At 40.1% G+C, this 13,475-nt stretch overlaps 2 protein-coding genes across 2 annotated transcripts; both read left to right on the top strand.

Moving 5' to 3' along the window:
- The first annotated feature begins 1,039 nt into the window (after positions 1-1,039).
- Positions 1,040-3,855, top strand: LOC122024406 (sucrose transport protein SUT1-like). Its single transcript, XM_042583029.1, has 13 exons — positions 1,040-1,280; positions 1,371-1,436; positions 1,547-1,645; positions 1,772-1,836; positions 1,917-2,001; positions 2,103-2,136; positions 2,222-2,321; positions 2,429-2,504; positions 2,587-2,757; positions 2,825-3,202; positions 3,275-3,338; positions 3,403-3,446; positions 3,524-3,855. Exons 1-13 carry the CDS (start codon positions 1,062-1,064, stop codon positions 3,695-3,697), a joined length of 1,575 nt encoding a protein of 524 aa, XP_042438963.1. The 5' UTR covers positions 1,040-1,061; the 3' UTR covers positions 3,698-3,855.
- A 2,602-nt stretch (positions 3,856-6,457) lies between these two features.
- On the top strand, positions 6,458-9,745 carry LOC122024225 (oligopeptide transporter 3-like). The gene is made up of 5 exons (XM_042582790.1): positions 6,458-7,023; positions 7,502-7,599; positions 7,774-8,343; positions 8,454-8,709; positions 8,788-9,745. The coding sequence occupies exons 1-5, from the start codon at positions 6,529-6,531 to the stop codon at positions 9,583-9,585; spliced, it is 2,217 nt and encodes a 738-aa protein (XP_042438724.1). The 5' UTR covers positions 6,458-6,528; the 3' UTR covers positions 9,586-9,745.
- The last annotated feature ends 3,730 nt before the right edge of the window (positions 9,746-13,475 follow it).

Genomic DNA, 13,475 nt, shown 5'->3' with positions numbered 1-13,475 from the left:
TAAGGATATTTCAATACGTACTTAATTACACATGGAGGGATAATCTAATTATAATTTCTCATATATTATATTATGAACTTTATTAATTAAATTTAAAATTAATATTATATATATAAAAATATATACTCAAATAGTAAATTTATTTATCTAATAAATAATAGAATATTTAAGATGCTAAGAATACTTCCGCTGCGGTATAGAGGGAGATGACAGCCCACCCCTACTACCATGGCCACAATCGTACAACGGAGGCACTAAAGGGAGGTGCGCATGGCCTCACAGCATATGTGAGAAGATAAGTCGGCAGGTTTTTTCAGTCTCAAACTCATTTTACATTACTACTGTTCTCATTAAATGCACATAAATAAGTTATATCGGAGCCAAATGTCGAACTTAAACTTAATCATAAACATCCTACTGCATTTGAAAATCACAAGAGCTGTAGACAGAGTTGGCTGGCAACCTTATCCATTGGGAGGCCACGAGTCTTAAATTTACTACTCAAATCAAGAAAAAGAGTGGAGCCCAAACCATATCCGAGATGAGATCATGCTCCAACTTTAGATGTTAGGCAGTATCAGAACATGCATGCATGATGATCGTGAGCATAAGACAAAGCCCCGCCTGTGCAGAAACAGAGAAGAGGAATCGATTATACAGCTGATTGAGATAGTAGTTAATGAGTTCATCAGCAATTGGAAATCTAAAACAACAGAAGCATTCAGTGACCAGCCCTTTTGCATGCACTTGGCACACTACCTTCAGGCAAATGGCAAACAGTCGCAGATAAGATTAAATGCTTGTTTATCCAAAACCCAAACCCTCACCGGAAAAAGAGCAAAAAAAAAAAAAAAAGGCACTGCCACATTTATTAAATGAAATGAATCGCAAAACTCCAATTAGGTCAGACATTTTCTCTTTTTTTTTTTTAAAAAAAAAAAAATAATTACGTCCACGTGGCAATTACAAGGGCTGGCTCCAAGCCTTTAAATCCTCTCCATCCCGCTCCGCAAAACCAAATCCTAGACTATTTCTAATTCTCTCGGCTTGGTGGCTAGCTTATGGCGGAGGAGAGGGACTTGGAGCTCGTCGGCGGTGCTGGAGTTGAAGGGTTCAGCGGCGTCGTTGCTGGAGACAGAGACATGGAGATCGTGGCCGCTGCCGCCAGGCCGCCGGCAGAGCCCGTAAGTTTAATCAGGCTTATATTTGCGTGCACGGTGGCATGCGGAGTACAATACGGATGGGCGCTGCAGTTGTCTCTTCTCACGCCCTACGTGCAGGTCAGTATTTTATTATATTCTTGGGACGTAAATTTTACAGCGACGTTGTTAAAATAAAAAATAAAATAAAATAAATATTACATTGTGCAGACCTTGGGATTATCTCATGCACTCTCTTCCATTATGTGGCTTTGTGGCCCTGTTGCAGGCTTCGTAGTGAGTTCTTGTTCTTTGTTCACGTGTATCCTCAAAGTTTTCATTACCAACTTCAATCATTACAGAACATATGATACATATTTGTTTCCTCTGTTCTTCATGTTTGACAGGTCCAGCCATGTGTTGGTTTATGGAGTGATAGATGTTGTTCGAGATTTGGAAGAAGAAGGCCCTTCATTTTCGTTGGATGTCTGTTTATATGTCTTGCAGTGAGTTTTATTACATACATCATGGCATGCACCTTCTTGTTCATCATCAAACCATATTGGGGCCGGCAACCGTGAAAGTTTCTCCCCATTGATATTAAAATTAACTAACATGGGCTAAATGTTTAGGTAACCGTGGTAGGGTTTTCTTCCGATATTGGATATGCACTAGGTGATACAAAGCAACATTGCAGGTGAAACTTCTTTACACAGAAAGCTTTATGCTCAACAAGCCTAAGTTTAAATTCTTCTGACATTATCGTTACGAATGCAGCATTTATCATGGCCCGCGTTGGCACGCTGCAATAATATATATCCTTGGATTCTGGCTGTTGGATCTTTCAAACAATGCAGTTCAAGTAATCATTTTTCTCGTTGTCCTTCGTCTGTTAAAACCCACAATCTCCCCAGTTAATTGCTTTGCTTTGCTTTGCTAAATTTACATTACATGCATGATTAGGGTCCAGCTCGTGCGCTCATGGCTGATCTATCGAGTAAATTTTTACCTTATTCTTTCATAAGCATTCATGCATTTTGTGTTTTACAAATGGAGTGGTGATCAGTGTTTCTTGTGTACAGGCCATCATGGTTGTAATGTCGCTAATGCTATATTCTGCTCATGGATGGCTTTTGGAAATATCTTGGGGTACTCATCCGGTTCTAGTGGAAATTGGCACAAGTATGTATCAAGATTCTTGAGATAGATCACTTGTTACTATTACACTGTGGTTTAAGAAATCATTCTTGGAAAAAAAATGTAATATATTTCTCTTAAATTTGGCGAAGATGGTTCCCTTTCTTGATGACAAATGCATGCTGTGAAGCTTGTGCCAATTTGAAGGGTGCTTTTTTGGTTGCAATGGTAGGTCTTTGTTTTTCCATTCCTTGTTTCTTCGAATTATTTTACCTCACTGTTCTTTCTTTTTTGTGTTCATTTGACATAGGTTTTCATTCTCTTTTGCTTGTCGGTCACTATGGTTTTCGCAAAAGAAGTCCCATTAACCAAATCAAAGAAGAAAGATGAGGAAAGCGAAAAATTTATGGACATCTTCAAGACTTTTAAGAACTTGCCACCGGGAATGCCTTCAGTGCTTCTCGTCACCTCCCTTACTTGGGTATGATTGAATTCACTTCAAAGCAAAGTTCATAACTGTTAATTTTCACCTCTCTGATTCCCTGCAGTTATCATGGTTTCCATTCATCCTCTATGACACTGATTGGATGGGGCGCGAAGTGTACCATGGCAATCCAAGTGGAACTCCTGCACAAATCGATGCTTACGATCGGGGAGTCAGAGAAGGTGCATTCGGTTTGCTACTGAACTCGATTGTGCAAGGCATCACCTCCTTCTTCATAGAGCCAATGTGCCGAAGGCTGACTCCGAGGGTGGTTTGGTCGATGAGCAACTTCATCATGTTTGCCGGCATGGCTGCCACTTCAATCATAAGTGCTTGGTCCTTGAAGAGCTTCCATGGCTCAATTCAGCAAGCAATCACTGTGGATGGAAGTCTTAGAGCAGCGGCACTGGTTCTATTTGCAGCTCTTGGCGTTCCACAAGCTGTCAGTAATCGATTTCCCCTGCTTCTTCGAGTTACAGTGAAAAAAAATCTAATTGTTCTTTGCTTCATGTAGATTTTGTTCAGTGTTCCCTTCGCGGTCACAGCACAATTGGCTGTCAATGGCGGTGGTGGTCAAGGTTAGTCGAAATGATCTATTAATAGTCTATTTAGATTTCTGACAGTGTGTTGGCCTTTTTGTAGGACTTTCAATTGGAGTTCTGAACATTTCGATTGTTCTTCCTCAGGTGTGTTTCAGTGCCTTTGAGCTACATTTGGCTAGTTGAATTGTGCTGATTGAATCACCGGTTTAATTATTTTGCAGGTGATCATAGCTCTCAGTGCAGGTCCATGGGATGCTTTGTTCGGAAAAGGCAACCTCCCGGCATTCGCATTGGCATCTGGAATCGCTTTCGTCTGCGGTATCGTCGGGCTGTTCATGCTTCCAAGGTTCTCAAGGAACAACTTTAAGACTTCAGGGCTCTCTGGCTTTCACTGATCTAACACCTTGTTTGATTAGTGAAATAAGCAGATTCTAATATGCTTTCTGCCTCGTGTTACATCTTGTAATCGATCCTGAGTTTTTTTTTTCTTTTTTCTTTTCTATGAGTTGCATGGTAAACAAAAGCTAAAATGACTAGTTATGTGGCATTCAGTGCTTAGGTTGCATGAGGAGGAAGAAGCCTTCCTCACCATATGTCTCGACATGGTCTAACCATGAAAAAACAAAAGTTAGTATGTTTGACTTTTACGTGTGCTTTATATTTGACTTGCTAGTCAAAACAGCATAGTTATATTTTTAATTAATACATACCGCTAAAATTTTTATCTTGCGATCTAAAGATCATTGGTATTTGGTGAGTCTCGACACAATAATAAAAGCTCTATAATTTAAGGTATCTCTAATAGTTAGAACTTTATATGAGTTTTTTTTGTAAACGACAAAACTTAAATCTTATGTCCATAATGATTACAACTTTTTTGTTCAGTTTTTCTATTTTATAAACCTTTTAAACACCTCCAATTAGAGATGCATTAAGAAATAAGAATATAATTAAACCAAATCTAAATCTACCCGTTTGATTCAACCCTAACTTATTCAAACCGGCTCAAACCTTTTAATTTGATTTACAAAGTTTTAATGTTAGAGGTAAGCCGCAATATGATCATAGTTGTAGGAAGGGGAAAAAAAATCGATAAGCCAAAACTTTTGAATTTAGACGGAAACATATGGCTAACTTACCAATAAAGGGAGGCCAATTAAAAAAAAATTAAACAAAAGTTGAATCAAAGTTTTTATTAAAATTCTTAAAGGAAATTGTTCCATTCAATTCAGTCTCAGAAAACATAGAAAAAATCATAGCAAATATAAAATAATTTATTTATTAATTATTATTATTATTATTTTAATATAGAAATTTAAAGAAAAGAGAAGATTGCGAAGTAAAATGAATTTCTTTGCATTGGATTTAATTTCTTGTTGCTACACCACTCATGAAAAACTTAACAATTCATCCTTATTTATATATTTTTGATGACATGAAAATTAACAAGACATTAAGAATATTAAATGTATTAACTAATAAGATTCATGAATCCATGAAAAGTACTTAAGATGAAATTAACTTTACTTCTTGTAGAAATAGAAGAGACATTTAAAATCAATTTATAATTTGATTCTTGATCCAACATGTGCCATCAATGGATATTAATATATCGACCTTGACAAGTTAGGCATAAATCACTAAGAAAAGCTGAAGCAATGATCAACAGACAACAGGTCTGAAACAATCATTCAAATGGGGCTTGAAAACAATTGATCAGCAGAAAGGCCATGGCCAATGAAATCCAGAGAATCAGCAAAAAGTTGTCTAGTGCAGCAGTCAACTGGTTAAGGGTGATCAGAGTCCACCAAAAGTTGACTCCCTTTTCCGCTTTTTGAGGTGGCATGTTGAAGGAGATTTGCGTGACTCAGGGACCATCTCAAAGTCCACTGACATAAGTTGCAGTTGCTGTCCATTACTGCACGCATGTTGGAGTTACTGCAGGAAAATAAAAGTGCATTCGAGCAGAAAGGAGTACTGTCTTGTTGTCCAACTCTGATAACTTACTTTTTCAGGGGTTTTATCTTGTTTGTTTGTTTGTGGCGATGTATATAGTAATTGAAACGATACAATTTGTATCGTTTTCAATGAGAATATATAAGCTACATGGAACACTGGAACATTTTTTAAAAGTAATGACAAACTTTATACAATTTGTAGTTTAGGATTTTATATTATCACAAAGAGTGCTAAGGTTTATTTTTGTTATATATATACTTTGTTCGATTTTAGGGTTCAACAAACTTAAGCTACTCAAATTCCATGGGACAAACCTTATGGTAAATCCATAAAATGTCTTCCTTTAAAAATTTAAAACAATTTAGATTCATATATTAATTTTATGGTTGTGAATGACTAACTATTTATTGGTTTTATCTTGCTTAGAGGATGAACAATAGAAAAGCTCACATTCAAACTATCAATATACAATAAGATTTGAGTAGAAATTCATGCATGATGAGTCCACGAAATCAATAGGACAATAATAATGCTATATATATATATATATATATATATATATATATATACCTAAACTTGCTCCAAATTAGAAAACAATTAAATGTGTATAAAAACTTAGCAAATTACTAGGAGCAGCAAAATGATATTTGTTTATGAAATCAGATGACTATAAACCCACATTATAAGTTCTAAAGAAAGGGTGTAATTCAATTGTAAATGAAAGATAAAGATGCCATAACAAGAATGAATCTATCATTATCATCTTATATTAAATAAATTAAAAGTTAAATACCCACGTGCTATGCAGCACCGCCAACCCCACCTACGCTCGAATCTCTGCTCTTAAGGAGGGGCTGCGCGGTACTACGACGATGCTATGCGCCTTTCCACCGGAAGACCCATAACGCCGCAACGGACCACCGCAAACGCAGGTCAAACTGTCGGGCCCGCATAGATATGCCACGAGTAGAACTCGCGGGCGCAACGGCCACAACGTGGTTCCGACGACGTGGCACCGCCACGTCATCGCTTCGTGGGCCAAGCGGAGGGCCCGAACGTGCACTACCTGGCCGCCCCGGCGTCGCGAGCCAAGACAAACGCGTGCGGTGGTCGCGCGCCTCGTGACCACCACGCTCGGCCGCAGCCGCTGCCACATCGCCACCCTCCGCCACTCTATATATCTCCTTTCCCCACTCTCTCGCTTCCTCACTCCCGAAATTTAACCTTTTCCTCCCTTCTCTTTCTCTCGCAGATTTCTGCTGTTGCGATGGCGGCCAAGGGAAACGGGCCCCCTCCGGCCGGGGCGGAGGAGGCGGTGGAGAGGTGCCCGGTGGAGGAGGTGGCGCTGGTGGTGCCGGAGACGGACGACCCGACGTTGCCCGTGATGACATTCCGTGCGTGGTTCCTCGGCCTGGCGTCCTGCAGCCTCCTCATATTCCTCAACACCTTCTTCACCTACCGCACGCAGCCGCTCACCATCTCCGCCATCCTCATGCAGATCGCCGTGCTGCCCATCGGACAGTTCATGGCCTCCGTGCTGCCCAACCGGGAGGTAAGGATCTTCCCCGGGGGCTGGGGATTCAACCTCAACCCCGGTCCTTTCAACATCAAGGAGCACGTCATCATCACCGTCTTCGCCAACTGCGGCGTGTCCTTCGGCGGAGGCGATGCCTATTCCATCGGCGCCATTACGGTGATGAAGGCCTACTACAAACAGAGTTTGAGTTTCCTCTGCGCGCTCGTTATTGTGCTCACGACTCAGGTCAGCACACAAGAAATTCCTCCTTCCTTTTTCCCTTGGATTTTACCCTAAAATCTCCAATTTGTTGGCACTTGTGACACACAATCTGTTTACCTGATTACCAACAAGAAATTCTTCCCCTCATTCTTTCATTTGAAGATTGTTTACCTGAACTCATTTTTAGCATGTAATTTGTAGTTTCTTGAAAAAAAAAACAAAAAAAAAAAAACAAGGGCATATGTAATTTGTGTCTGCTTGTTTTCCTGAAACCCCAACACCAAGAGACGCCTGGTTCATTTGTTCCATACGTGTTTTGAGTCTTTTGCTATCTGTTGTCTTTCACATTTGTTAAGAGTCTTGAACTTTTACTAAGACAAGAATCTATCTTTATATCCGAGGCTCCTACTAAACGATCGAGGATCTTCGATCATCTTGTTTTCATGGTGACACACAGCCTCACCTTAATCTACGTTTGCGTATGGTTCATGTCTGTCTCTAGCTATTAGGCTATGGCTGGGCTGGGATGATGAGGAAGTACTTGGTGGAGCCAGCTGAAATGTGGTGGCCTTCTAACCTTGCTCAGGTTTCCCTCTTCAGGTAATTCCTTTATCACGAATGAGTTCCTAAGATGCTTTGCCATCCAATGCACATGGATGGTGGTCATTCACTCACAGTCTATGCTGATTATATTCGCAAAGATAAAAAAATTCCAAGTTAGTGGAACATTTCTCGTTACTTATTCTTTGGCTGACTGACTGACTGACATCGCAGAGCTTTACACGAGAAGGATGAGAGATCGAAAGAGCTAAGCCGGATGAAGTTCTTTCTCATATTCTTCATTGCCAGCTTTGCGTACTACACCTTGCCCGGCTACCTCGTGCCGATATTAACCTTCTTCTCATGGATGTGTTGGGCGTGGCCTCACAGTATCACTGCTCAGCAAATTGGATCGGCGTACCATGGTCTCGGCGTCGGTGCATTTACACTTGACTGGGCAGGGATCTCTGCGTACCATGGGAGTCCTCTCGTCACTCCATGGGTCTCCATTCTCAATGTGGCCGCCGGATTCATTATGTTTATTTACATAATAGTTCCTGTGTGTTACTGGAAGTTCAACACATTCGACGCGCAGAAGTTTCCGATATTCTCCAATAAGCTCTTCACTACCACTGGCCATCCATATGACACTACCAGGATATTGACGCCGAATTTTGATCTGAATGTTGCTGCATATGAGAGCTACGGAAAGCTCTATCTTAGTCCTCTTTTTGCACTCTCGATCGGATCAGGATTTGCAAGATTCACAGCGACTATTACCCATGTCATCCTTTTCCATGGAAGGTAGTACGTGCTCAATAGCTAGCTTTGTTCTAGAATTTGTTCTTCTTTCAGATGTTTTTCTTGATTTAATAAACCTCTGTCTCTCGGTCTCTCTGTCTCTCTCTCTTCAGTGATATCTGGAGGCAAAGCAAGTCAGCGATGAACTCTGCAAAGTTGGATATCCATGGTAAGCTGATGAAGAAATACAAGCAAGTTCCTCAGTGGTGGTTCCTCGTTCTACTGCTAGGAAGCATTGTATTATCACTAGCGATGTCCTTCATTTGGAAACAAGACGTGCAGCTGCCATGGTGGGGCATGATATTTGCTTTCGCTCTGGCTTGGATCGTTACGCTTCCCATTGGAGTAATTCAAGCAACCACAAATCAGGTATAGAAGAAATTAAATCTTCCCACAACATTGTGTAATACATATATTTAGATATAGCTAATCGTCGAGGAATTGCAGCAACCTGGATATGATATCATTGCCCAGTTCATGATTGGGTATGTCCTTCCCGGAAAACCAATTGCTAATCTCCTGTTCAAGATCTATGGAAGGATCAGCACCGTCCACGCCCTTTCATTCCTTGCTGATCTGAAGCTCGGCCATTATATGAAGATTCCACCTCGGTGCATGTACATTGCTCAGCTCGTCGGAACTGTCGTCGCCGCCGTCGTGAACCTTGCGGTGGCTTGGTGGATGCTGGAGAACATCGCAAACATCTGTGATGTTGATTCTCTACATCCCGACAGCCCATGGACTTGTCCTAAGTACAGAGTCACCTTCGATGCTTCGGTCATATGGGGTCTGATAGGCCCCGCCCGCCTCTTCGGGAACGGAGGGCTTTACCGGAACTTGGTGTGGCTGTTCCTCATCGGAGCGCTCTTGCCGGTTCCAGTGTGGCTGTTCAGCAAAATGTACCCGGAGAAGAAATGGATCCCTCTCATCAACATCCCCGTCATATCTTACGGCTTCGCCGGCATGCCGCCAGCGACGCCAACCAACATAGCTAGCTGGCTCCTCACCGGTACCATCTTCAACTACTTCGTCTTCCGATATCGAAAGGGCTGGTGGCAGAGGTACAACTACGTGCTGTCTGCAGCTTTGGACGCCGGAACGGCGTTCATGGGGGTGCTGCTGTTCTTAGCCCTCCAGAACCAGGGTCACACTCTGAACTGGTGGGGGTCAGAGCTCGATCACTGTCCTCTGGCGACATGTCCGACTGCGGCTGGGATATCAGTCAAAGGATGCCCTGTCTTCTAGCAATAAAATCTAAGCTAAGAGAATTCACTAATGTAGGAGCACGTTCCGCCATTGTAGATCGTTAACATCGCTTGCAGTCGAGTGATGTTATCAAATGTCTCCTCTACTTGTACAAGAAGCAAAAGTTCAATTTCAACTCAAATATCTCTTCATGGATTCATGAATCATTTAATATTTTTAATGTCGTACTAATTTTGATGTCATCTAAAAATGTAAAAATATAGATGAAGTGTTGTTAAGTTTGAGTTAAGTGTTGTAGCAGCAAGAAGTACAATAAAAAAAATCATATTTGTTTCCTAATTTTTTTTTCTTTTAATTTTGTGCTTCTTTTTCTTATGACCAAATTAAAGCATTCTCATAAAGTTATGTCTTAAATCACAAGACATATTTTAAACCACAAAGAAATATTTTAAAAAGCAAGAAACAAAACATAGAATTTTTTTTTTTCAAATTTATCAAGCCTTTAAGATTTCAGTTTATGAAAAGATTTCAAAAACACCGAGTGTTCAAAGAGCATAAAAAATTCTACAAACAACTTATTCTAACCATGACCAAGTGAAAAAGGTTCACTTACCGTCTCTACGAGTAGATTTGAAAAATTAGATATGAAAGACATTGAAAAAGTTTTAGAATACTTTACATGAACTGATTTTATTGTGAATCAAATGACATCAAATAGAGAAATCATGAATCAACTTTTAAATAAAAAATTAATAATTTTGATATTGAATTTATAGATTTTACACTCTACTTATGAAATATATAGATAATATATTAAATTTATTTGTTATAATAAAATTATAAATTTTAATAAGAATATTATAATTTTCTTTAAATATATAATTTAGTTTTTAATAAATATTTAAATTTATAATTTATATTTATTAAGCTCGTTTAGGCTTGATACAAGATCAAATAAACTCGTGAGCCATGAATATATTCGTTAAATAAAGCTCGAGCTCGGCTTGATTATAAATGAGTGAAACTCAAACATTTAAAAATTTGACTACTCGGCTCGGCTCGATTGCACCTCTATTCACATCCACAGAAGGTCATGGCTCTTCTCGTGGATGTGGAGGATGTCGAAATAAAAAAGGAATGGAAGATTTTCTTACTAACAATCATGAGAAAAAGGGAACGAAGAGTGTAAAAAGAGGAAAAATAATTTTCTTACAATTTTCAAAAAAAAGAAGAGAATGTGGGAATTACAAAGGTACAAAACCTTTTATTGAATGTTATTATTGTCATAAGCTAGGACATAAAATAAATAATTGTTGTGAAAAATATCCAAAGGAAAAAATGTGAAGCTGGCTTAATACATGAAAATGAACCTCAAAATTCTTAAACTTTATTGATGGCCAGTGATAGAAATATTTAAAATATTTGGTACTTGGATAGTGGTGCAAGTCGGCATATGATTGATAATAAAAGCTTATTTTTAACCTTAGCAAAAGTTAACCATGGGCGGGTAACTATTAGAGATGTTAAGTCCTACAAACTTGGAGTAGGAGAAATCTCTTTCAAAACAAAGTATGAAAAAATTGATAAAATATGTGAGGTATTTTTTGTTTTTCGTTTATAGAGTAATATACTTAGTGTTGGTCATTTATGTAGGATCAGTGCTTGTAACGACCCGCCTCCTACTAGCTAGGCTGCGAAGCCGATCGCTACATTATGCTGTGCTGGACTATTAATGCGGAATGAAAACTGGCTAATTTAAAATTTTACTGAACTAAATGCTGTAAAGTTTAACTTAGTGTTCTGGGTGTACCTAGGAGTTGTGCACATGCTAAGGGAGGTGTTTACAACTGATAATAAACTTCGGATCGATCCACAGACCGGTCTACTGATACTGGCACGGTAGGAAACTCCGGATCGTTCAACCGACCGATCCACAAACTATACTGCAATCTTGTACGCTGCTGGATCGGTTTGCCGACCGATCCAGCTGGTCCCTGATCGGTCAATGAGACCGATCAGTGGCTTACTAATCGGTCTGCTGACCGATCAGTGGCTTACTGATCGGTCTGCTGACCGATCAGTGAGCCAATTTTTTTTTCGCGACCCAGCTCCTGATCGATCCACGGGTCGATCAGGGAACGAACAGAAAGCTTCTGTTCGCAGAAACCAGGTCCCTGATCGGTCTACCGACCGATCAGGGGTTTCTGATTTCGTATCAGGCCCCTGATATCAGCACTGATGCGTGCCTAAGTCATTACACAACACTATAAAAGCTAAGAGAAACATTCTACTAGGTAATGGCTAACATACTAAACATGATTAAGGCATAGAATACTAATTCATGACATGTAAGCATATGGAAACCAAAACTAACAAGGTTTTAAACTGTTCTCTTGCTAACTAACAGAAACATAAGATAACGCTTGCCATAAGTACTAATGCATACTGAACACGTTCTAATGCATAATAAAATAAAACTAGATCCCTAGGCTCTTTATTCCAGTTCCTTCCACACACATCTTGATCTGCATTGACCTACAGCCTCCACTGCTAGTCCATTTTCCTTTTACCTGTATCTGCAGTATAAGGAAAATAGTATCTGTAAGCTAAAAAGCTTAGTAAGAAACCATCTACCTCACTAAAATATGCATACGATGCAAATATGATTTTAAATCATGCTGTTTGAAAGGATATGCTAAGTATACTGAATAAGCATACAATCATGACATATCTAAAGCTGAACATGATATCAATCACATGGTATCAATGAAGAACTAAGCTGATACTAAAAACTGAGCTAAGCTAATACTGAGCTACTGCTAGGACTGTACTGAATTCACGAACTAATTTGTGAAAGGTTGAAAACCATATACATATAGTAAGTGAAAATACTAAACATGTTGTATGGGCCCGACAACTGTACTTGCTGTGCGCGCATCCCTAACTAGACCCGGGATTGCAAGTTCCGAATCTAGTAGGGTTTACTAGGTTAGCTAAACCTAGGGACGACTATGGGAGCCCAACCCAATGGATATCTAATCCAGTACAGTGCCACTGAAAAGTAAAATACTGAAATAGCTAATACTATTTTGCTGAATCTAGGTTATCTGAACCTAGAACTAGGTTGTCTGAACCTAGAGGCGACTGTGGGAGCCCACCCATTTGGACATCTAGTCTCGTAAAAGCTGAAATAAAAACTGATCATGCTAATTAACATGTTCTATGTCATTTAACTAAATTCCCATTGTATCATAAGGCTGTGCTAGGCATTTTGTCGAGCATTTGGCGCTCTCTAACTCTCCTCGTGATCAGGGAGACCACCTCTAGGCACCCAGCAGCGTCTAAACCCCTATCTACAGAGGATACATGTGCTCGGCCCATCTGGCGATGCTCACTAATCCCTAAATCTGTGAGAAGAGTTAAAATACACACTATATGCTGACAAAATTCAATAAAACTAATCTAATGCATAAAAGAAAACACGCGAGAGCTACTTATACTGCAGGTGAGGGGTTTCTTACCTGGTACGCTAATTTCCTTACAATTCTATTCGCTAGAATTCCGGTGGAGACGACTTCTCGACGATCTTCTCACGTCTAAGCGTTCCCCTCGCGAAGGAGAGCGTCCTCGTGCCGGAGTTATCGCCGGAAGATGTCCTTGGGGCCCTAGGGAGAGAACCCTAGGTCTCCTTGTGGTTGGCGCCGAGAGAGGGAGGAGAGGGAGAGGTGGCGTCGGTGAGGTTAGGGTGAAGGAGAAGTTGCCGAACCAACACCAAAATAAACCAAACCAACTTATGTTTTCTTATTTATATTAAGTGGGTATTTTGGCCCAACTCAATTATAAATACATTTGATTCTCCTTTCTCTCAGCACGGCCCTGCTGGGTTCACCGGTTACTAAGGCTAACTAAAGGTTTAGCGGACCCGAGAG

Source organism: Zingiber officinale, chromosome 9B (genome assembly GCF_018446385.1).
Source record: "Zingiber officinale cultivar Zhangliang chromosome 9B, Zo_v1.1, whole genome shotgun sequence".
NCBI classification, from domain to species: domain Eukaryota; kingdom Viridiplantae; phylum Streptophyta; class Magnoliopsida; order Zingiberales; family Zingiberaceae; genus Zingiber; species Zingiber officinale.
This window is presented reverse-complemented; position numbering and strand designations above follow the sequence as displayed.